The sequence below is a fragment of the Mesoplodon bidens genome (assembly GCF_964165515.1).
Source record: "Mesoplodon bidens genome assembly, contig: HAP1_SCAFFOLD_298, whole genome shotgun sequence".
Taxonomy (NCBI): Eukaryota; Metazoa; Chordata; class Mammalia; order Artiodactyla; family Ziphiidae; genus Mesoplodon; species Mesoplodon bidens.
The window spans coordinates 397,645-422,484 of NW_027671473.1; the positions used below are offsets into that span (position 1 = coordinate 397,645).

Consider the following 24,840-nt stretch of genomic DNA (forward strand, 5'->3'; position numbering starts at 1 on the left):
AAAAAAGGAAAAAATTCCCCCAAACTTCTCATCAGATGTTATCAATAAAATGTCAGAAAAACTGAAGAAGAAGAAGAAGAAGAAATTCCCCAGAGGCCTTTTCCAAAGCAGTCACGGGAGGAGGTAAACGGGCAATTTCTGGGCCAGCTCATTCCCAGGAGAGCCGTGCAGTCAGCCTCACGACCTGCTAGCTCCGTGACCTGGGGAAGGACAGGGTCTCGCTCATGAGAAAGCCTGTCTGACATTGCCAGCTGCTGCCAGGGGCCTTCCTTTGGGTCCTTGTGAAAGTTGGTGGCAAAACTTCAAGAGAGAGCATCAGACATATTCCCTACTCCTGGGCAGTTTCCCCTGTTTCACCCTGTTATGATCAGCCAGGTGCTTATTCATTTTTCATGCAACAAACATTCATCGGGCAGCAACTAAGTGCCAGGCCCCGTGCCAGTGCTAGAATATAAGAAGTTTGCAGAGGGCAGTGGACAGCTGTGGGTTCTGCTTTCCTGCTGAGGGTCCCCTTGCCCTTCTTGGAGGGAGTGTTCCTCCTTCCATTTGGTCTGGGCAGGACGGTCAGTCATGTGCCCTGCTCCTTCCTGTCCCACCTCCCCATGTGCATGTGGCCCAAGCTGGTCAATCAGAGATTTCACACATCGATTACAGAGGGAGAGGATCTTGCCTTCTTTTGGATCATGTAGGCTTGTTTGCCTGAGTTTGTCTTTTCTAACACACAAAGCCAGCCTTATGAAGAAAGCCAGACACTGAGGGAAACAGAGGGGAGAAGTTGGTAGTGGGGAGGTGTTCTGATGACATTATTCAAGCTCCTGGATCTAGCCATACCTGAAGCTAGTGGCCCTTTAAATTTTCCAATAAGATGAGCTAATCAATGCTCCCCCTCAAGCTAATTTGTTTATTGTCACTTGAAGGAGTCCTGGCAAGTCAGGGTATAAACGACTTATAAAGAGAAAGAATTATTTCTATTATAAATAGAAAAAATGATAAATGGCTTATAAAAATTTTCTATAAATAGAAAAAATTATAGTGGTTGCACTATATTTCCAAGTTAAAATTGAGGCAGGTTGAGAAATGGCTACAAATACTTTGCAGTTTTGCCATCCAGTCTATTTCCTCACCCTCTAGTCTGGGCTGGCCCCGTGACTAGCTTTAACCAACGGAATGGAGTGGAAGTGATGCTGCATGACCTCCAGGGAAGTTCTTACAGGCTGTGCAGCTTCTGCTCTGGCCCCCTGGGAACCCCGAGACCACCGTGCTGTGATGAAAAGCCACATGCACAAAGGGGCGCACCAGTCCAGGCGTCCTGGCTGAGGCCCTAGATGTGGGAAGGAGGCCAATGGAGACCGACAACCAACCTGGCCAAGCCAGCAGCTTACTGAGGCTGCATGAGTGAGGCCAGGGGACATGAGCAAAGGAACCTTCCAGGTCAACCCATAGATTCTGGGGAATAATGAATTGCTGTTTGAAGCCGCTAAGTTTTGGGATGGCTTGTTACACAGCAATAAATACAGAATCTGAGTGTGGCTTCTCGCCTTTCTGCAACATTTTGCAGAGTCTGGTCCCAGGATGCCTGGGTTGGAACCCCCTGCCTCCTGAAGGTTTGGATTTCCGTGTCGGACAAGAACCCCAGGTAGGTCTGCTCCTCACAAACTCTGAGAATTGCTGCAGGAGCAGGCCCTGGCCCTGAAGGAAAGCGAGATATTATAGACTGCTTCTTTTAGAGTAACTTTCGAGTCATGTCTAAGTGGGGAGAAATTGACCTGGGCCCTTCCCAGGATGGCTTGAATCCACCTGTTCTGCTCGCATCCCTGCTTTAAACCTCTCTGGTTCTTTAACGAGTCTCTCCGCCCACGCGTCCCTGACTTCAGGGCTCACATCCTCCTGCAAGGAATGTGTTTTTGCATCACTGTTCCATCACTGAAGGTTGACCAAGTGATTACTGTGTGGGAGTTAGAAGTACCCGCTGAGAAGCTATCCAGACCTCTGGTTTGAATCCTAACACTGCTCCTTGTACTGGGCAGCCTTGAACACATTACTGAACCTCTCTGAGATTCAGTTTCCTCATCTGCAAAGTGAGGGTGATAAAATCTATTTTGAAGATGGTGAAGATTAACGAGCTAATAAATGTCAAGTGCACAGGACATGGCCCAGCACACAGTAGGTGCTCAGTACCTTGTAGTTGTAGATGTTATTTGGGATAAAATGAGCAGTGGCCAAACCTGGCTGAATGTCTTGGGAGGAAGAGGTGGTTTCTTGAAAGTAGGAAAAAGGGACAGTCCTTGAGACACAGAGAACAAGAGGCAGTGGCAATCTCTCCATGGTCCCTCTTGCTGCTGTAGCTCTGTACTTCCCCGAGACCCCTCACCTTATCGTACTGGGCCAGGTCTTGGTCCACAAAAGTTTCTCTGTAGGGCTCTGCCTCAGGAATTTCCTCGGCCACTGATTGTTCCAACAGTTCCGCCGCGTTGGTCCACACTAACACAAAAGATCAACAGAGAATGCAGAGGAGACTGTGAGTTTCCCCAAAGTCTTAAAGAATATTTTCAGATTAACCTTCACATTCATGAGACTTATGCACTGAAAGCATTACAGGAGGACTGGAAAGGGTAAGAGCTGCCTCATTTCTCTTCCCCAGCATTAAGTGCACTGATGCACTGTGGTGTGTCTCTTTCCAGACTTTTTTCTATGCCACATAAGAGTTGATGACCTTGGGCAAGTCATTTGCTCTCTCTAAGCCTTCGTTTCCACATACATAATTCAGGATCCCTGATAGTCTCTGTTATAAAGGGCTATCTGGAGATTAAATAGAATAATGATATAGAGCAGGGCTTGGCAAACTATGGCCCTGCGGCCAAATCTGGCCTTCTGCCTATTTTTGTAAATAAAGTTTTATTGCAACATAGCCACAGTGATTGATTTACATATTATTTATGGCTGCTTCCCAGCTACAAAGGCAGAGCTGACTAGTTGCAGCAGAGACCATGTGACCCACAAGTACTACAGTATTTACTGTCTGGCTCTTTACAGGAGAAGTTTGCTGGCCCCTCACGTAGAGCATTTAGCCCTAAACATTAGCTATGTTTGTTTTATTGCAGCCATATCTTTTCAAAAAACAAAAATGCATTTACATGTCAGAGATGCTTATCCAGCTTACTTTTCAGCTAACAATATCAAAAACATCTTCCCATGTCAGTATTTGAGGCTGTACTGGGTTCTTTTCAAGGGTAGCATTGGGGTCCATTGTACAAGTGTGCCAAACGTGTTTAACTAGGATCCACTTGACAGCCATTTAAGCTTTCCTATATTTTTTCTTATTTACCCCAGTATTACAAGGCCTTTTGATATGACTTTCAGGGAGTATGGCATTGTGTTTGGGGGTCCCACTCTGTATCACATCAGACATCTCGCAATTCACTCACATCAACACTGAATACATTTCTTTTTATTGGTGTAGAAACGTTTGTAAAGATTTCTATAATTCTACGTGTGAGATCACTTGGGCCCAAGCAGCATATTTTAAATTTCCAAGTGACTATGGTTTCTGGACAGTCACTGCACATTCTTATCTTCCTGTGAAGTGAGAAGCTGAACAAATTGTTTTCAGTGGTGATGGAACTTTCATGAGTCTTAACATCAATGATGGATGAAGCACTCACTGTCATGTTTGTGGACATTCATCATCTATTCATTTTGCTTCTGTATTTTTTATTTATGCATTTTAGAGTCAAAGATTCCTGCCCCCCAGCCAGGTCTCAAACCTGTTTGTGGACCCCAGAACCTCTAGTGGACATAGCTGATGGCCTGTGGTGCCCGGAGAATGCACAGCCTTGCGTGTTGAATGAGCAGCCCTGGCCACAGTGTTTCCTGGGGCGCGAGGAACACAAGGGCCTGGAACTTCAGCAGCTGCCCATTTTCTCTCCCTCCACCTCCCCAACTAGGTCCATGATTAGAAAACTTTTATTTGAAGCTCACTGCCCCCATCTGACTCTCTTGGATCCTGAGCAGCAAAGTCCTAACTGACTACAGCAGCAGTGCCTGATAGAGAAATGATGGGAGCTACAGAATGCAATTTTCAATTTTCTAGTAGTCGCATTAAAAAGGTAAAAAGAAGAGATGAATTTTTAATGATCAATTTGATTTAACCCAATACATTAAAAAAACATCATTTCAACACGTAATCGACAAAAAATATGGAGATATTTTATATTCTTTTTCTTCGAGGCATGAAGCCTTTGAAATCTGGGGTTTATTTTACACTGATTGTGTATCTCAATTTGGAAACTGAATTTTCAGGAGGAAGACTTGATCTGTTTTCAGATTCCTCAAGAAATCGTCTCCCACTGGAGGAAGGTACTGCCTGGCCTGTGTCCCCAGGGAGGGCCACGGGGTCTGACCCTAAATGGGCCCCTGTCCAGTCTCAGCTTAGAGTTCTGGCATCTGATGCCATCTCTAGGGGTGACTCCGGCTGCCTCTGCGACCCTGTTGTGGCTGTCTTGAGGGACCCTTCCCCGCAAGATGATGGCCGGAGGGGGGACTTCATAAAACTTACAGAACAGGCTGATCGATGGGGTCCCTTTATTAGGGAAGGTGTGTTTACCGAAAGTCTTTGTGGGGCTAGAATTTGCTCTGAGACTTGCTTTCCTTACACCCAGGCAGGGAGGTGCTGGAGCAGTTACCCCTCACCTGCCCCAAACTTCTTTACCGGCTACTGTTATTTATCAGAAAGAACCTAAGGGCCATGTATGACCAAACCGGCTTAACTCTAGATGCTGGATCCTTCGGAGGTCCCAGTGGGCAGAAGCCCCAGGTAGGGTCGGGAGGGCTGGGGCGGTGGGAAGGCGGATATGGGGACGCAGGCACTTTAAGAATTTTCGGGCATGAGCTGTTGGCCAAAGGGCAGGGAAGTTACTTTAATATTTTAACAACCCCCAGCTGTCCTGGTGCGCTCCAATAATCACCAGTCTGCAGCAGGGGCAGTTTGTGTGCACCTTAACTGTGTCTTTCAGACATTGTAAGTTGTAAATAAAAGTTAAATAACAATCATGGTTAGGTAATAACTTAATTTTTAAATTTTAATATTTAAAATTTAAATATTAAAATTATTAAAATATTAAAATTTAAATATTAAAATATTAAATATTTTAATATTTACTGAATGTTCGCTATGCACCTGGCGCTGTGCTCAGCACTTACACGCAGGATACGATTTCGTCTTCATAACAACCCAGTGAGATAGGCATTATTATTCCCATCTCCATTTTATACGTGAGAGGTATGAGGCACAGAGAGGTCAAGTCATCTGCTCAAGGACACACAGCTGGTAAGTGGTAGAGTCAAGGGATGAACCTAAGTTTGTTGGATTCAAAGCCTATGCTTTTAACCACTATGCAGTCAATGTATTGAAGTGGGAAGATGTTTATGATATATTATTGAATTTTAAAAATCAGGTAGGGAATTCCTTGGCAGTCCAGTGGTTAGGATTCTGTGCTTCCACTGCAGGGGGCACAGGTTCCATCCCTGGCTGGGGAACAAAGATCCCGCAAGCTGAGCGGCACGGCCAAAAAAAGAAAAAAAATGAAGGTTACCTATGTTAGGTTCATATGATCCCATTATTGGGAAAAAAAAAATATATATATATGAATCAAGATGCTATTTTAATAAGTCACTCCACATATTTTCTTTTCTCAGTAATTCTTCCCCACCTCCCATGAGCTCTTGCCATTAAGATTTGGCCTTGGAGCTGACGTTTTATTGCCTTGTGGTAAAGGAAGGATGAGTATTAACTAAAACAGGGTGATTTTTCCCCCAGGCAAAATGACATTTTGATTTTTGACAATGTCTGGAGACATTTTTGAGTACCACAGTTAGGGCGGTTGGTGGTGGTGGTGTTGCTACTGGTATCTCTGGTGGGTAGGAGTCAGGGATGCTGCTAAACTTTCTACAGTGGACAGGACAGATCCTACAACAAGGAGTTATCCGGCCGCACATGTCACTGTGCCAAGATTGAGAAACCCTGACCTGATCTGCAGTAAATAAATCCTTGGCTTTGGGTTTTCAAATAGAATTTTTCAAGTCTAAAGCAAGGTGACAGTCTAACAGTAAACCAATTTAATTGGAAGAGCCCAGCTTTGCCAAGAGAGGAAAGAGCTTTCTCGGAACCCTTAAAAAGAGGTGTTTTCTGTCAAGAGACAGCATGGAGGACTGGAGCACAGAGTTTTCTCTAAAGCGTGGAGTAGAGAGGCCCAGACAGAAAGGAACTCCCCATGACACGGGAAGATGAAAGTCCTTTTCTGAGGATGGGGAGTGTGTCAGGGGAACGAGGGCAAACGTTTGGAAACATGAGACCTGGCTGAGAGGCTGAGGAGATAGAGCCCAGGTAGATGTGAGGGAATCTAAGCCATACGAATCATCCTTCATTTCTCCAGGGGGGATGCAAGTCTTTTAGAGAAGCCCCAAGTTCAACATGGCACTGGAGAAACCGGTCATTACAGTGGAAAAATTTAAATGGCGGAGTGAAAAAAAGAAAAGAAACAGCCTATGTGCCATGTGTCCAAAGGACGCATTAAAAAAACAACCCCCAAAACCCTGTATATATGTTCATAAAACAGAACATGATCCATACAACAAAATGAATGAATCTCAGAAATACAATGCTGAGTGAAAAAAGCCCTCCACAAAGGAACATGTACTACATGGTTCTGTGTACTTGAGATTCTAGAACAGGAATATCTAATCCATAGCGGGAAGAGAATTCAGAAGAGTGGGTGCCTCTGGGGCCTGGGGCTGGGAATTGACTGGGCAGGGACATGAGGGAACTTTCTGGGGTGATGGTAATGTTCTATATCTTGATAGGAGTTTGGGTTACATAGGTGTACACGACCGTCAAAACTCAATGAGCACACTCAAGATCTACACCTTTCATGGTGTGGTAGCCAGTCTCCAAGATGGCCCCACTGATTCTTGTCTCCTGGTATTCAGACCCTTGCATCATCCTCTCCAATACTGGATGGACTTTATATTAGTTAGCTGGGGCTGCCATAACAAAACACCATAGGAGGTCTTAACAAAAGAAATTCATTTTCTCACAGTTCTGGAGGCTGGAAGTCCAAGATCAAGGTGTGGGCAGGGTTAGGCCTCTCTCCTTGGCTTGCAGATGGCCACCTTCCTGCTGTGTCCTCACATGCCCTTTTCTCTGTGCACGTGCATCCCTGGCGTCTCTCCCTCTCTTCTTACAAGGACACCAGCCCTTGGATTAGGGCCCACCCAATCATCTATTTAAATACACTATCTCCATATATGGTCACATTCTGCGATATTGGGATTGAGGCCTCAACATATGAATTTTGGGGGAATGCAAATCAGTCCGTAACAAAGCTTCTCTATGTAACCAAGGATATTGCAGAAATGACACAGTTTGATTCCTGAGGTTAGATCCTAAAAGACATTGCAGCTTCTGCCTCACTCTCTAGGACCACTTGTCTGGAGGAGCTGGCAGCTTGAGGATGCTCAAGCAATGTATGGAGAGGTGCACTTAGTGAAGAACTGAGGCCTCTTACCAAAAGCCATGGGAGTGACCCATCCTGGAGGTGGGTCCTCCAGCCCCAGACAAGCCTCCAGAGGACCACAGCCCAGCCACCACCATTACTGCCACCTCATGGACAAGCCTGAGCAAGAATCCCCCAGCGAAGCCATTCCCAACTTCCTGACTCAGAGAAACTAGGAGATAATAAATGTTTACTGTTGTTTTAGGCCATTACATCCTGCAGTAATTTGTTATGCAACAATAAGTAGCAAATACAGGTTTGGGCACCAGGAGTGGTGCAAAATTTAACAAAAACCCTACAATATGGAGTGGTTTGGGATGGAACAGTGGCCAGAAGCTGGAGGACTTTGGCCAAGAGTCTTTGAGAAAGCCTGAATAATCTTAGTAGAAGCCCGATGGCCTTTGAGGAGGCAGTGAGGGAAGGGTTCCAGGAAAGTGAGGAAAATGTTACTGGGGTTAAGGGATCCTTGTCAGGTGGTGGCAGAAGGGTTCCTAACACATTGCCTGTGGTCATGAGGAAGGTAGAAAATGTTTGTGATGAGGCTGAATGGTCTAGCTAGAGAGAGTCCCAGACAGAGTCTTGGAAGGTGCTGCCTGGTTACTTCTTGCTACTTATAGTGAAATGTGAGGGGGAGAGACAGTTAAAGGAAGGGCTGTTAAACCAGGGCAATGCTCTGGGCTTGAAAATTCCCTGCCTCTCCCGGTGGCAAATGAAATGTAAGAAACAGGTTCTGGGCAAAGATCAAATCAAGGGCACTCTCAAGAAAACACAGTCTAGAGAAGAAGCTGAGGGTGTGGTTGTAAAATCCTTTGTTAAGAATACAGATCCAGGGCAGTGTCCAGGAGAACCATTCGGTCAAAGAACTGGGCTTCTAAGAAGCTTCGGTCCTTTGTCAGTCTTTGCAGAAGTCCATGGTGGAAGGGCTTGGGTCCAAAAAAATCTGTGGGCGTGGGTTTTGCCTAATAGGATGAACCCCAATAAGAAGCACTGCCAACTCAGACTGACAGAGACCCACAAAAGTCAAAGAAGCGTCTGGACCCCCAAGCTTCTACAGGCAGGAAGCAGGCTATAAAACTATGCAGCCACATCCATGGGACACCTTTCATAGGGAAGGGAGGACGACTCAGAAGGCGGAACTCACGGACCAGGGGCAGAGCCAAGAGCCCTGGAAAGTCATTTCTGGACAAGCGTTGGACTGAAGCCCAATCAAGGAACTGCCGATATTTTCCCAGCTGGACTTCAGAACTGCTTTGGGCCAGGGACTCCTGTGTGTTTCCTGTTTTTCTTCTTTTGGAACAAGAGGAGTGTATGTAGCAGTTATGCTATGTCTGTCCCACCAATATATGCTGGGTGTGTGAGGGACAGACCCTTTGTTCAGAGGTCTTCAGATTTCTGGAAGTAGTACTTGATGAGCTGAATGTAAGGTACTACACCCATGAGCCCCATCTGTACCTGGACTTGATTTAGATGAGATTCTGGAATTTGAGCCGATGCTGTTACTGGGGTGAGATTTTGGGGGGCCTCGGGAGAGAGGAGGAGGAGTGTGAATCATTGAGGACCCGAGGGCAGGCTGTGGTAGCCGGCCTCCAAGATGACTGCTGATAATCCCCGCCTCCTGGTCTTCAGGCCTGTGTGTAGTCTTCTCCCACACTGGAGGGTGACGCCCTGTGTAACCAGCAAGATATTGCAGCAATGACAGAGCATGACTTCTGAAGCTTAGTCACAAGAGATGTTGCCATTTCCATCTTGTCCTCCAGGATCACTTGCTCAGGAGGAGCAGCTGCCGTGTCCTGAGAACGCTCGAGCCACTCTCTGGGGAGGTCCATGTGGTGAGGAACCAGGGCCCCCTGCTGACAGCCATGTGAGCACGCCGTCTTTGAAGTGGATTCTCCGGCCCAGGTCAAGCCTTCAGATGACTGCAGCCTTACGAGGGACCCTGAGCCACAGCCGTCCTGCTAAGCTGCTGCCAAATTCCTGACCCACAGAAACCGTATAGATGATAACACATGTTTGATTTTTACTTTAGGCTGCTACGTTTGGGGAGAATTCGTTATGCAATCATGATAACTAATACACATTGTTTGTTCATTTTACATGAAGGAGACAAAAATGTTGAATTCTAGTTAATGGTATATGTGCTAAAGCATTTAGGGGGAGGACTACAGACGTGTGCTATTTATTTTGAAATGCATCCAAAAAATAAGATGGATTAATGCAGGACAAGAAGGATGGGTAGACAGAAATGTAATAAAGAGTACAGCAAAGTGTTAGCGGTAGAATTAGGAGGAGAGGTGTCTCTGTAAAATTCTTTTTGCTTTGCTGTATGTTTGAAAGTTTTCACATTAAAATGCTGGGGGGAAATGGCTCAGTAATTTCTTAACTTGGGTCGTAGGTACATGAGCATTCCTTAGATGATGATGATGATTATGTAAACTGCAGAGATACCTTTCATTTGCCCCTTAGTCTGTATATTTCAGAATAATAACTATTATTTGAATGGCTGAGGGAAGTGACTAGGTGAGTGGTCCTGAGTGAGACCAGGGAAGGGTGTGGAGGCATCGAGAGACCTGGGGATTCTGAGGGGTCTGGGGCTGGGACACAGAAAACAGAGAATGGGACCTTCACACCAGTGGCCACAGAAGAAACCTGCGAATCATGCCAGGGACTAAGTCGAGCCAGCTACTCTGCCAGTAAGGCTGGCAAGGCCGAGAGGATGGTGACAGACAGGAAGTCTCCTGCCCAAATGCCATGAAGCCTTCTCGGGGGGAGGGGGGAGAAGGAAACCCTGATGGCTGTGTGTCCCCAAAGTGACCAGGCTGTGAGTGACAGTCACTGAGATAACCAGCCTTAAATTTGACTGAAAAGCGTTAGATTAGATTAGATTGAATACATAACCTCTGGAGAAGTAATTTTCTCCATAAGCCTCAGTCTCCTCTTACCTGTAAAATGGTAATAAAATATTTAAAAACCTCTTAAGGCAAGAGGGATTTCAGTCACCAATAAGTCTGTACATCTGAGTCGAAGTATATAAATTTAGATTCTGATACACATTCATATATATTCATATATACATACAAACACACACACACACACACACACACACACACACTCACTCACCACAGAGGTACTGACGTGTGCAGATGGGCAGAGCACAGACTTGGAGGAGTTTGTACCAAAAAGTTAACAGGGAGAATTCTGGTGATAAGGGTGACAGCTTATCTTTTACTGTTTTCTAACTTTCTGCTTATCCCAATTTTTTCACATTTGATTATGTTCTACTTCAGAACCAGAGAACATAAGCAAAAGCCAGAGGAAGACAAATATCATACCATATTGCTTATATGTGGAATCTAAAAAAAAGGTACAAATGAACTTATCTACAAAACAGAGATAGAGTTACAGATGTAGAAAATAAACTTATGGTTACCGGGAATAAGAGGGGGGAGGGATAAATTGGAAGAGAGGGATTGACATACACAATACTATACATAAAAGAGATAACTAAGAAGGACCTACTGGATAGCACAGGGAACTCTCCTCAATACTCTGTAATGGTCTATATGGGAAAAGAAGCTAAAAAAGAGTGGATACATGTATATGTTGAACAGATTCAGTGTGCTGCATACCTGAAACTAACACAACACCGTAAATCAACTGCACCTCAATAAAAATTTTAAAAAAAGGGGGAAAGCAGAAACTGAGACCCATCCTCCTAGCAAAAGCCCCTCCCCTAAGCCGCCAAGGAAGCGCCCATGAGTACCTCGCCTGATGATGGGAACGCTGTGGGCGGCTCTGTCCACCTTGAAGGAGAACATCTTCTTGCTGGCACTCATGGGCTGCCTGAGGGAGGCTGGTGGGACCATGGGGGGCTCGGGGGACCCCTGCGACCAGCTCCTCTGCACTGGCGCTGTCCAGATGCCCGGGTAGAAGGGGGTCTGTGGTGGTGAGGGTGACTGGTTCAGTTGCTGGGTGGCCCAAGGTGGCTGTGGCCTTGGCCAAGGTGCTGGGCCCCTCACCCATGGGAAGGAGACCTGCAGGGGCAGACAAGAGGGTCAGGGGAGGTTACGAGCAGCTGGCGTGGTCTTCACCTTTCTGTCCCGGCGACATAATTGCTGCCCTAGATTTCGGCGTATAAGTCACTTCTCCCAGGAAGCCCTCCCAGACTCCCCAAATTTGGGATTTTGGTCCCCACCATGGGTCACCTTGCACACTATCGCACCACCATTTATTGGGTGCAGCCTTCGTGCCAGGCACCCAGTCAAGAGATTCACATGCATTACCTCATTTAATACCCCTGATGCTCTGTGACGAGCCCGAGGCTGAGCAAGACCTAGTGACTTTCCCAGGATCACAGATTTGGCAGTGAGCGTCTGAGCTGGTACAACGCCACCTCTGAGCTCTGAGAGGCTGACAGCTTTTTGTCTACCTTGCTCAGCACCATATCCTCAGCTCCTAGAATAAACCCTTGGCTCATACACAGTAGGTCCTTAAATACTGGTTGAAAGAATGAATGAACACATCTCCGAGATTCAAGCCCAGCTCTCCAGGACACACACATCCACACTGTGTATCTCCCTGGCACTCCCATTCCACCTCTTCCCCGAAGCCGAGAGCTCTGGGGTGGCAGGCACTCCAACTGGCTCGCACCACAACTGGCTCATTAGCCTGTGATCCTCAACATCTGCCACATCTGATTCTTGCCAGACGCTCCATAAATATCTATCGAGGGAACCTTTTTTCATCTGATCAAGTGGAAGATGTCTGTAGCTACTTTCATTAGAGAGCACATCAAAATCCATCTATACCGGGAGAAGCAAATGCTGAGAGGTGCTGACACCTGGCTTTGTCTTGGTTAATGCTGTTGTGGCCGTCCCTCCCCGAGCCTAGTGGTTAAACCGTGACATCGTGAATGCTACCATTTACTGTAATTACTCACCGATTTCTTGCGATAGCCCTGAAGGGGAGGAGCTCTCCTTATTCCTAGCTTACAAATGAGGCTTGGAGAGGTTAAGGACTTCACCAAGCTCAGGTGGTGGTGGAGAGGGTGGTGGGACTGGGGTTCTGGAAAGCTCTTTCCCTCTCTGTCTCTCTCCCCCTTCTCTGCCCCGCCCCCAGTCTCTTGGCAGAAAAAAACACACTTTTCAAGGAAGAAGCTAAGTTCAAAGGTTTGCCGCCTGTGGAGGTCACGTTTCTCTTTCTGCAGACTGCAGACACGTAATGAGAAACAGGACAGAATGCTTCCGAAATAGGAGCACTGGCAGACAGAACTTCCTATAGCTCCAGCTGGATTGTATTCAAGAGGAAGGTTCTCCACTCACTCAGGTTCCCAAACCAGTCTTTTAGCTACAGTCTTTCCCAGCCAAGTCAAGAATCCGGTGAATTCCCCTGAAGACTTTTTTGGAGTCAGGGAGAACACTGTTTGGGAAAATCAAACTCCAATTGCCTGGTGACACCTGGCCCAGCATTTATGATGACACTGGCCCCGTTGAAACCTGTTTCAGGAACGGACTTGGCAGTGTTCCAGAACTCTGTTACCTTATATGAATATCTGAATTTCTCTCCACTGTGGGCACCTCGGTCTCCACCTAAGCTTTCTTCCTTTCTCTCCTTTCAGAAGCTGGGGTGTCCTGCTCCTGCCTTGCACTCACTTCTCCATCCATCCTATCCCTTCCCGTCCTCTCCTCTGGGGCTGTCTTGCCTCAATCATTCCTACAACCTTTCCTCATCGATTTAATAAAGATTTATCGAATGAAAGGGCTGAAGGTGGGAAGGGGGAAATTTGAATATGTTTTACCCCCGCCTGATAGAAAACAAATCTAGAGACCACGGGTAGCGTGGAGGAATTCCCTTTTGTGCTGGGATGCTCAGGTAGATGTGCCTCACTGCTCACTAACTGCCAGGGTGCTGAAGGGAGTGGTCATATCTCATGCCTCAATTGATCCACTGCCGTAGTGGACAGGCCGCAACCCACCTGGCTCTTCTGGAAATTCCAGGAATCTCCCTCCCAATCTGTCCGCCTATTGCTGTGGGTGGGGCTAAGCAATCAACCAGTCACACTCCCTGGACATACTGATTGGTTCAGTGGTGGGACAAGTGATCCAATCAGAGCCAAGGAGAACCAAGAAGACTTGGCTGGACACCAGGATCTGGAGTGACCTGGTGGGACATCAGAATGCAGCCAGCATGAGGGAGTGGAGCCCAGACATGGAGAGAGGGAAGCTGTTTATTTATTTTTCAAATTGTGGTAAATAACCTGCAACATAAAATTTATCATCTTAGCCATTTTAAAGTAAATAGTTCAGTGGTGTTAAGTATTTTCACATTTCTGTGAGATGGATCTCCAGAACTTTTTTGTCTTGCAAAACATAAACTCTATTAACCATTAGACAACAACTCCCCATTCCCTCCGCCACCCAGCCCGTGGTGACCAACATTCTGTCTCTATGAATTGGACTACTCTAAGTACCAAGAACCTCAAATAAGTGAAATCATATGGTACTTGTCTTTTTGTGACTGGCATATTTCACTTAGCATAATGTCCTCAAGGTTCATCCATGTCAGAATTTCCTTCATTTTTAAGGCTAAACAATATTCCATCATACAGTTTAGAGTGTATTTTGTTTATCCATTAAGCGTCACGGACATTTGGATGGTTTCTACCTCTTGGCTATTGTAACTATGCTGCTGTGAACATGGTGGGGAAAATAAGGAAGCTGGTTTTGAGCCTTGGCTGGGGTGCTACCCTGAAGTGCTCCATCCCTGAGGCCGGCTAGAGCTGGTTTCTGTCGCTTGCAGCACACAGAGCCCGAACGATAGGGCCCCTATGGGGAAGGAGCCAAAGATGTGTAAATGCAGCAGAGACTCCAAGCTCTTCGGGTTTAAAAATTAAAAAATAAAGTGTTTTTTTTTTTCTCTGAAGCGTGTTGGTTGAGGGTAGCTTTAGTTGGATGGTTAAAGTGGGTTTTCTCTAGTTTGCCGGCTTGCTCTATCACAGGGAAGGTCAAGGTTTTCTCAGAAATTGCTGATGGTAACTACAGTGAAACAGGCAGGGAGAAAAGCAAACATAAGAAAAAGACTCACATTTAAAAGCCAGCTCTGGGCTGTACAGGAAGCATGGGGTCAATGTCAGTTATCAACAAGTCTGTTTTTATTATTTTTTTAGTTTAGATTTAATTTTATTTATTTTTGGCGGTGTTGGGTTTTCGTTGCTACGTGCAGGCTTTCTTTAGTTGCAGCGAGCAGGGGCTACTCCTCGTTGTGGTGCATGGGCTTCTCCTTGCAGTGGCTTCTCTTGTTTCGGAGTGTGGGCTCTAGGCACATGGGCTGCAGTAGCTGGGGCACATGGGCTCAGTAGTTGTGGCTCGTGGGCTCTAGAGCGCAGGCTCAGTAGTTGTGGTGCACGGGCTTAGTTACTCTGCAACATGTGGGATCTTCCCGGACCAGGGCTCGAACCCGTGTCCCCTGCATTGGCAGGTGGGTTCTTATCCACTGTGTCACCGGGGAAGTTCCCAAGTCTGTTTTTAGAAACTTTAGTTTAAAAATACACACTAATGCCTTTTCTCTTTCTTTGTGTCTGTTCTCTGACCAGATGGTATGTTGCCATGGTTGGTTTTTTTGTTTTGTTTTTGAGATAGCATATGTGATACTCCTGATTTCTTTTCCATACTACCTTTAAAATAGCAGGTTGTCAACCACCTGGAGTAACCACGACCACATCCACGGCTGAATTTATATTAGCTTTAAAAAACACGGGTCAATGATTTACTCAAGAAGTCACTATCCATTTTCTTTCAAATCATCTACTTGTTCTTTGTGTTATTTCTCCAATATCTGCTTCTAACCCTGTAAAGAGTATAAGTTGAACGGGAGACCCTAAAAAAAATTCGAAGTAGTTTGCACATCGAGTGCCTACAGTACACATGAATTCTGCCAGGAAGCCCTGGAGCCTGCAGAGAAGGTGGAAACTTAGACCTTGCCCTTGGAGAGCTTGTTATGTGCTCTGCCATTTGTAAGTAATTGTGGACAATACAACGACTATGAGCCACTGTGTAGAGAAGCCACAGATGTGCCACAGACTGTGCTGGGCACTTAATGCATGTCATCTCATCTGATCTCCAGAATAATCTTGCAGGAGGCATTTTACACCTCATTGTGTGGATTAAGAAACTGAAGCTCAGAGAGGTTAAATGACTTGCCCAAGGTCTCACAGCCAGGAAGTGGTGACACAATTTGACTCCAATACCTGTGCTCTTAGGACTTCTAGGTTACTCGAAGTCATGATTTATTACCTACTTTCCATACTCACAAACGGATCTTAGATGATTGGTTAGTGAATGATAGGATATTTTCCGAGTTAAAAAAAGGAAATGAACATTAGATGGTGTGAAAAACCACAAGACATCACATGGGCTACTTAGAAATGGGATTTTCTAGGAACACTGACAACTGTTTTATGGAAGTGTTATTCATCTGGTACATGCCACGCCCTGGAAGCAGCTCAGAGGACCCCAGCCTCCATCCGGGAAGACCTGTGGTATGTTTACTGCTGTACCAGAGGAGTCCTGGGGTCAGCTGGTACCCGCCCACGAGAACCGATTGTTAAATGTCCAGGAATTTTGCCAACTGGTTGATAAACACAGCCATTAATAAGAATTAACTTACATAAATTTACAATTAAATTATATCAGAAACAAAGGTGATACAAACTTAAAACTCACCCCTTCCTAATTATTTTACTCTATTTTATTATTACCTATGCTCTTGAGGTTATTTCACTCTACTATATGTGTCTGTTGGAAATGCTACACAGTGATGTGTTACCACACCTCTCTTTCCATCTCTGTATTCAGGGATGTGTCATTGGGAGCTTGAAATTGACCATGGAGGGCGTATTACACCATAGAAATCAGGAAATGCTATAAATCAGGGCTTGATTTTTAAAAATTTTATAAATAGGTTTAATAATGGTGGTTCCTGTAGAGTTTGATTTTGTTTGTTTGTTTGTTTTGTTGATTGCCTAGACTTAAGATGGTAATGGAGAAAATGTTAACAATGCAGATTATACAAAAGCATGTTGTGTCTTAGCCATTATGATATGAATAGAAAAAAAAATTGAGGAAACGTTCTTCGAGTATTTGAAAATTATTATCTGATGCAGCAACAAAGTCACTCATGTCACTGATGAACATGTAAAGTTCTAACGTCTTTCTTTTTTCACTTGTATTATTCATAAATCCAAAATATCCAAAAATACCCACGAGTGCTCAGGTTGGGAACTCTCTCATTCGTCAACTGCAATGAGAAATTGGCTATTGATACAAGAGTTCACCTAAAGTCAATGAAAGCATTCTGTGAGACTCAGCTGGCTATATAGAATTTACAAGAAAGAGTACTGTATATTTTGTTACATGGAAAGACTGTGCTACACATTCTTTATATCAGTAAACCTTATGCTATGCATCCATGTACTTTACTTTTCCCAGAGAGCTGGTCATTAAATATTTACCAGCCAATCGCTGGCTGTGCTGGCACCCAGCAGAGTGCCTGCTACTCATGGTAGGTGTTCGCTGACTGAGCTGAACAGTTGGCAAATATAGTGTAAATAAAAAGCACTTTGATTCTGGGGTTGGGATGGGGAAAATACATGATAAGCCTGGCACATCTTGTAACAGCAGAGAGTAAGGAAGTGCCCAAAATGAAAAGGTGGGGAGATGCTCAAGGACACAGCAACCAACCTGAAAGAGCTCCCAGTGGCCAAGGCTGGAAGAATTTGAGCGAAGTAATAGTTAATGAGTATTGGATTATAATTCAAAGTGTAAAATCAGTATACATGGGTCCATACTGACATAGATACATTAGTGAGTAAATACATAAAGGAGGGAGAAGAGACCGGCTTCCTTACAGAAGAATTTAACATACATAGATGTGGAGCTTAATTCCCACAGTATGGAAGGGCCTGGGGGGTAGGGGTGATGGTGGCGAGCAGGCACACTGACCGCAGCATGGAGGAGCCATGGACCTGGAAAGAGAGTGGAGACTAGAAAACATGGCCAGTAGAACTCAGAAGCCAGGAGAGGGGGCTACATGGTGCCAGGACAAATGGCCTTTATCTCAACAAGTCCCGGGATGTCACCGTAACTCAGAGACGGGTAATAATTCTATGTCCCCAAGAAAAGGGTAAATCATGTACGGGGTTTCAGTGTGAGAAATCAGGGTTATACATTTAGAACACAGAACCGCCAAGTTATACATTATTTTTAGGTTTTGGAACTTAAAAGAATTAAGTCCCTTTGAGCTGTTCAGAAAAGCCATTCGTTTGGGGTTTTCCCAGCTGTGTTAAAGGAGATCTGGCCCATCTAATTTTCCCATTTTCTTGTAAATCTTCAATCTTATGGTTTTTCCTTTCCTTTCAAGTTCTAATCAGCTTCCTGGTCAGTCCACAAAATGGGAAATAGAATCTAATGAGAAAACAGCCGGATTTTTGCAAATAGCTTTTGCTACCCCTAGACTTGGCCTGCTTCAATTCGGTCTTGCCAGATAGAGAGACGGAATGAATGAATGAATGAATGAATGATCATCAACTAAGTTCAGAGAAGGAGCAACGTGGTTCTGATTTGGTAACAAAGGGTGTGGTCTGCCAGAGGAAGCAGGACGCGGCCCGGTTCCTGGCCGGGTCCGGGTTCTGTCTCAGCAGGATGCTAAGGGTTCAGCCCGCGCTCCCGTCTCCACCTCCCCCGATGTCATCTGCATCGCCTGTAGACATCTGGTGACAACACAGCCTCAGGGGTCCTTTTGTGTGAGTTTCTGCTGCAGAGGCCGAGCCTGAGGCTGTCTGCTGCCCCGTGCCCTCCACTTCACTGGTCTTGGGAAATCGCCTTTAATATAAAACACCCAGCCTCAGGAGTTCTCATCACATCAGTAAGTCCCCACAGGACCTGTAAGAGCACAGGGTAGAGGAAATCCTATAAGGTCACGTAGGAGATGACAAAGCTTGACAAGAAACAGGTTTTGTTCTGAAGGGCACCATGCTCTCTGGTCATTCACTCCGTTGCTGGCTCCTCAACCCCCGGTACAGTAAAGCCACATCCTCCTCAAGAACGGGCCCTATTCAGAGGTCCCAGGAACATGGAAATGCCACCCTTCTTGGGGATGGACAACTAAGGCCCCGACTCTGAGCTTCTCATCACACCTGTTCACCACAGGAGAGAAATGAGCAACTCTGCTTCCTTGGAGACTGGCCTGGGACTTTTCCAATGGAAAAGTGGATTATTCGTCATTTTCCTCCCCCCACATCCCTAGTGGCAAATCCCGTTCGGAAGGCTCCACTTAGGCAATAGGAATGCTTCCTAATGTCATGGACATCTTCTTTGTTTTTGCCTCCCCCGCATCCATTTCTTCCATCTTTTGGATGGGCACCTTAATTTTTTTGCAGGGAAGACACCCTTTCCCTGACAATCCTGAGTCCATAGAATTCTGACCCTTCCACCCCAGGGGTGAGACCATAACCCAGGCCTGGCCAATCAGAGCATTCCTTGCCCCTGGCCTCAGTGATTGGTTCAGGGGAAGCCACGTGATCCAAGCCACTGTCAATGAAGATGCTGGCTCTTTCCCTGGAACGGCTACTTTGTAGGATGCTGGGGCTGCTGGTGGCTACTTTCCTACAGGTGAGGCAAGAGTCTGTCTGAGATTGGGAAGCTAACAGGGAAGAAAGAGTCAGATTCCTGACCATGATTTGGGCGCCTGGATCCAGCTGGGCCTAAGCTGCAGCTTTTGGCCTTTTCAGTTCCATGAGCTTTTTTTTTTTTTTTTTTTTTGCCTAGGCTAGTTTTAGTTGGTTTTCTGGCACTTGCAAACAATCAAATTTCCTGGACAGTATGCTTATTGAGACTTTAGCATAAGCATCACTATGTACTCAGAGTGAAAGTTGTTTTAAAGGTTATGACATGCTCAAATAAAACCCACCAAACTGTCATCATGCACCAAATTTACCTTTAAACTTATAAAAGTAAAGCAGCATCTCCAGAGAAGAATGATTTAAGACCAAGGAATCAATCATAAGACAAGTAGTAAAACGCTGCTTAGAGAAACTTTGATAGATAAATAGTTCTCTAGCTACAGCAGGCTTCAGACTACAAATCCCAAATTTCTGCTTCAAAAGTGACTCAGGGAAGACATTCCATAGTTTTATTTATTTCGTTTTTTGGCCTCGCCGTGCACTTGTGGGATCTTAGTTACCTGACCAGAAATTGAACCCAGGCCCTCAGCAGTGAGAGCACTGAGTCCTAACCACTGGACCACCAGGGAATTCCCAACAGTCCACAGTTTTAAAAGAAAACTTTCCAGTTGAAGAAACAGGCAAAATTTGTAATATGCATCTGTTGTATATATAATATGTTAATGTCTAGTATATTTATCAGATCCATGTCAATGTAATTATATTATTACTATATTTGCAAATGCATATATATGTGTATGTATATTTAGAACCACATATTTCCAGCTCTTTTTTAAAGAGGTATTGAAAGGACTGTTCAAAGTTTAGTTTTCCAGCTTGTCTGTTTCTTCTTATTCCTCAGTAAACTTAAGCAATTAACCACCACATTTCCTGGCACACAGTAAGGCTCAATCTGAGTGAGTTCTTTCTCCCCAGCTCCCCCTGCTATTTTAAGTTCTTCTTTTAGAAACCAAGTCAAATGAAAGAGGCAGTACTGCATAATGTTACAAGCAGACGCTGGCAAACGTTTTCTGTAGAGCCAGACAGTAAGCATTTCCAGCCCTGTGGGCCATAGGATCTGCCCAGCTTACTCTGCCGTTGTAGCCGACAACACAGGCAATACTGAAATGAATGGGACGGCTGTGTTCCCAGGAAACTTTACAAAAGCAGGCGATGGCCCGCATTGGCCCTGGGCCATAACGTGCCGACCTCGGGTTAAGACCTTGGGATCCGGCGTCACACAGACTCTGGTCCGGCTCCCGGCTCTGCTCCTTCTCTGGGACCCTGACGAGTGTGTCATTTCTGTGCCTTGTCTGTAAGACATAGGGATACTAACAGCCATTTCTTAGTCTGTGAGAAGTGGGTGAGATAGTGCACGTGAAATGCTGGGAACACGTCCTGATCCATAATAAATGAGCATAAAACATTAGCCATCAGGTATGATCACCATCGTCAAAAAAGAAGAAGAAAGGGGGCAACTGAATTTGTCCAGGAACGGCAGCAATATCCCTGGTAAAGAGTTAGTGGATGGACTTCCCTGGGGACGCAGTGGTTAAGAATCCGCCTGCCAATGCAGGGGACAGGGATTCGAGCCCTGGTCCAGGAAGATCCCACATGCCGCGGAGCAACTAAGCCCATGGGCCACAACTACTGAGCCTGTGCTCTAGAGCCCGCGAGCCACAACAACTGAGCCCGCATGCCACAACTACTGAAGCGCATGCAACTAGAGCCCATGCTCCGCAACAAGAGAGGCCACCGCAATGAGAAACCCGCGCACTGCAATGAAGGGTAGCCCCCGCTCGCCGCAACTAGAGAAAGACCGTGCGCATCAATGAAGACCCAACACAGCCAAAAATAAATAAATAAAATAAATAAAATAATTAAAGAAAAAAAGTTAGTGGAGCCAGGGACTTCCCTGGCCGTCCAGTGGTTAAGACTCCACGCTTCCAATGCAGGGGGTGCAGGTTTGATCCCCGGTTGAGGAACTAAGATCCTGCATTGGTGTAGCCAAAAAAAAAGTTAGTGGAGCCAAACAAGCAAGGAAGCCAGATAACTGAAAATGCATTTTCTTCTATTATCAGTGGCTTTCATTTTTACCCACATAATGAATCATCCCCTGTCAGCGTGTGAAATTGCAGGTTGGACTGGGAATTCCAAGACCTTCCTTAACCGCTGGGCAGTGAAGGACCTGCCTGGGCTCTCACAGCCCCACGATGCTTCGTGCTATTAGGAAAAGCCTCCAAGGGACTCAGGAGAGCTGGCTTTTAATCTTGGCTCTGGATCTATATGACTGATGCCTAACCTTGGGGAAGTCACTGAAACTCTCTGAGCCTCAGTTTATGCCATGATAGGGGTGGTCCCAGGGACCTCTATAAAAAACAACTGAAGGGGGAAAGGGGACCTGGGATTAATGAGTAGCTCCTTGGCAGAAATTGGAAATGGAAGCTCAGAAAGGTAAAGTCAGTTGCAGCTGGCATTTCAACTTGGGTCCATCCAACTCCAAAGCCCTTGCTTTCTGGATTGTGTTCTGCAGAGCTTCCCCATTAAAGCAGCAAGGAATATTGGCCGACAGAGGGCGCTCTTCTCGCAAGACAGGACGTCATGACATTGCAGGGACAGAAGACAGTATCCAGGAGCCACGTGGGAGAGTCTGGCTGGAATGGGAACAGGGCAGAGCAGGCTACAGGGAAGGCCAGACACAGGCAGTCATGGGGATGGAGGCTGCCGACAAGGAGCTGTCAACCCCCTCATGGAACAACTCGGCACGTCATTTGTGGCGCCTGGCTTCCTTTTTCATTCTGGCCATTTCCATCCGTTTTGCCGTATTTCAGAACAGAGAAAGACATGATTGATACATACGGGTGACGTGGGTTTCCTTACTCAGCTGCCTTGTAAGAACGGCGCCACTGTGACTAGCACAGCTTGTTTCCACACCTCCTTTCCCAGAGCTCAGAAAGCACGAGTAAAGGCAACAACCAACAAAACCCACAACACGGCGGCACACCTGACTCTGGGACTTCAATTTCCCACGCCTGGTGCCAAGACTCTATGGGATTAATCAACGGTTGCTTCAGGGCATTGCAGATGGCCCTGCGGGTTATGTCCTGCACAGTTTCAGTGGGCGCCATCCACATGGACTACGTTGTGAATGGTGACCCTGGAGCTGTGCAATATGGCAGCCCTAGGTTATACTTTGATGAGAGAGCTATAATTTACACAGTATGGTCCTGGGGGCTTCCCTGGTGGCGCAGTGGTTGAGAGTCCACCTGCTGATGCAGGGGACACGGGTTTGGGCCCCGGTCCGGGAAGATCCCACATGCCACGGAGCGGCTGGGCCTGTGAGCCATGGCCGCTGAGCCTGCACGTCCGGAGCCTGTGCTCTGCAACGGGAGAGGCCACAACAGTGAGAGGCCCGCGACCACAAAAAAAAAAAAAAAAAGGATGGTCCTGCGCACAACCTGGCTGCCAATGCACTTTGTCAAACAAGAGTTTTTCTTTATATTTTTCCATCTTGTATGTTATTCTATGGGTAATTTATCTGCAAATGTATTTATCTGCTAGCAGGGGCAGGTCTTGGGAGGTTTCCCTGTCCATAAGGACACTTACAAAGGAGGCATCTTGGCTGCTCCATGCTGGTTTGCTTGACTCTAAAGCTGAGGGTTATCATGTGCTTATTAGGTGCCAGACGCTGGACTAAGCAATTTACGCACTTTGCCCACTTAATACCACAGTCACTCAAGGTGGTAGGAACTATTGTTACAGGAGTGGGGACCGAGGCCCTGAGAGGTAGATGATTTGGGCATGTCCAGTATAAAAGCCGGTCAAGAGCAGGGCTGGGATGGCGCTGGAGTCAGCCTGACCTCAGGGCACGTGCTCTAACCACTGAGACATCTGCAAACACATCTGGATTCCTAACCGCCCGCACCTCCCCCGCCTCCCCCAATAAAATGCCGTCACACCCCCCTCTATTGGTTAGGGTCACCACAAAGCCTGAAATAAATGCTTTCATTTGGGAACTCTTTGTCGGGAGAAGAACAGTTCTCATCATACTGAATCTGTATGATATCAGGGCAGTCCTCCGTGGAAACTCCATCCAAGGAGGAAACACAGCGCCCTCACCACGGACCCCAAAATCAATTGGAAACAAGAATAGGCCGGAAGCAAGACGGCCACGAATTTTTTAGAAAAACTGGGCTTCAAAATATTTGATGAGAGATGCTCTTCAATACCTCCCCCTTTTTCCCCTCTTCCTTTCTCTTCTTTTAAACAGCCAGCAGGTTGGGGTCATCAGGAAGTGGAATTTGTAGGAAGGTGTCAGTCAGTCCACAGGCCGCCCTCACACAGATGCTGCAAAGGACCCCTCCATGAGTATGAGCATCATGGATGGAAGCTTCTCAAGCTGGGGACGCCCCGACAGAGAGCACTTTTGAGAAGATGGGGCTGTGGAGAGTCCTGCAAAGTGCCCTGGGCACAGGCCAGGGGAACACTTGTGCAGTTGCCTGCAGTCAACCGAGGAATGAAACAAGGTGCAAGTGCGTGTAGGAATAAGAATTGAAAAAATCCGTGTATATTCGAGTGACCGTGAGAGTATGCTTTCCTCGGTGTGAAAACCAGTCAAGGCTACTGCTCCAGCTAGCATCAGACTAAATGGTTTTCTCCCCTCCTTTTTCCGCAAGTGGGGATAGTGTTTAATTTGCACTGACTAGCTGTGTGGCCCTGGGGAAATTACTTAACCTCTCTGAGTTTCGGATTCCTTTTCTGTAAAATGGGGATCATGGGAGAACCCATCTCATAGGTTGCTATGAGCGTGAAATAAGGGAGAGCCGGTGAATTGCTTAGCACAGTGCTGTTCACGTCAGTGATTCCTCCTGCTGCTCTCCTGGTTTCTCTTCTTACAAAACATCTTCTTCCGTCTTATCTACTCAAGGTTAGAGGTCGTCATCACTTTTTCCCACAATTATATAAGAAGCACCTTGTAAAATAAAGTCCCCATTCCATAGATGTACACCCGTGTGCATAACAAACTTACTCAAAATGACCAAAAGGTGGAAGCAACCCAAGTGGCCATGGATGGATGAACAGGTAAACAAAATGTGGTGAATCCATACAATGAAATATTCAACTGGAATGAACCATGAGGATATCATACTAAGTGAAATAAGATGGTCACAAAAGGACAAACAATGTAAGATTCCATTTATATGCGGAACCTAGAATAGTCCAATTCACAGACACAGAAAGCATGGTGGGAGGGGAGGAAGGAAGCAGGGGGTTTGATGTGATGGGCATAGAGTTTCAGTTTGGGAAGATGAACAAAGTTCTGAAGATGGATGGGGGTGATGGCTGCACAACAGTGTGAATAGATTTAATGCCACTGTGAACTGTACACTGAAACATGGTTAAGATGGTAAATTTTATGTGTATTTTACCATAATTTTGAAAATTAAAAGTTAAAAACAAACCCCAAAATGAAATACCTCCAAGGTTTCTCCAAGGTTTGGGGTGATAGAAATGGAGGAAAATGTTCTGAGAGCAGGTTGTGGTGACGGCTGCACAACTCCATCAATATATTCAAAT

At 45.9% G+C, this 24,840-nt stretch overlaps 1 protein-coding gene across 1 annotated transcript in view; it reads right to left on the reverse strand.

The window, feature by feature from the left end:
- The window catches only part of LOC308611315 (forkhead-associated domain-containing protein 1-like), a 90,721-nt gene that overhangs the window by 43,624 nt on the left and 22,257 nt on the right, over nucleotides 1-24,840 (reverse strand). Inside the window, exons 3-4 of the mRNA XM_081260142.1 lie at nucleotides 11,311-11,581; nucleotides 2,372-2,481 (exon numbers count right to left, since the gene is read on the reverse strand). Of these exons, the coding sequence (XP_081116268.1) occupies nucleotides 2,372-2,481; nucleotides 11,311-11,581 (381 nt within the window). The remainder of the gene's footprint in view (nucleotides 1-2,371; nucleotides 2,482-11,310; nucleotides 11,582-24,840) is intronic.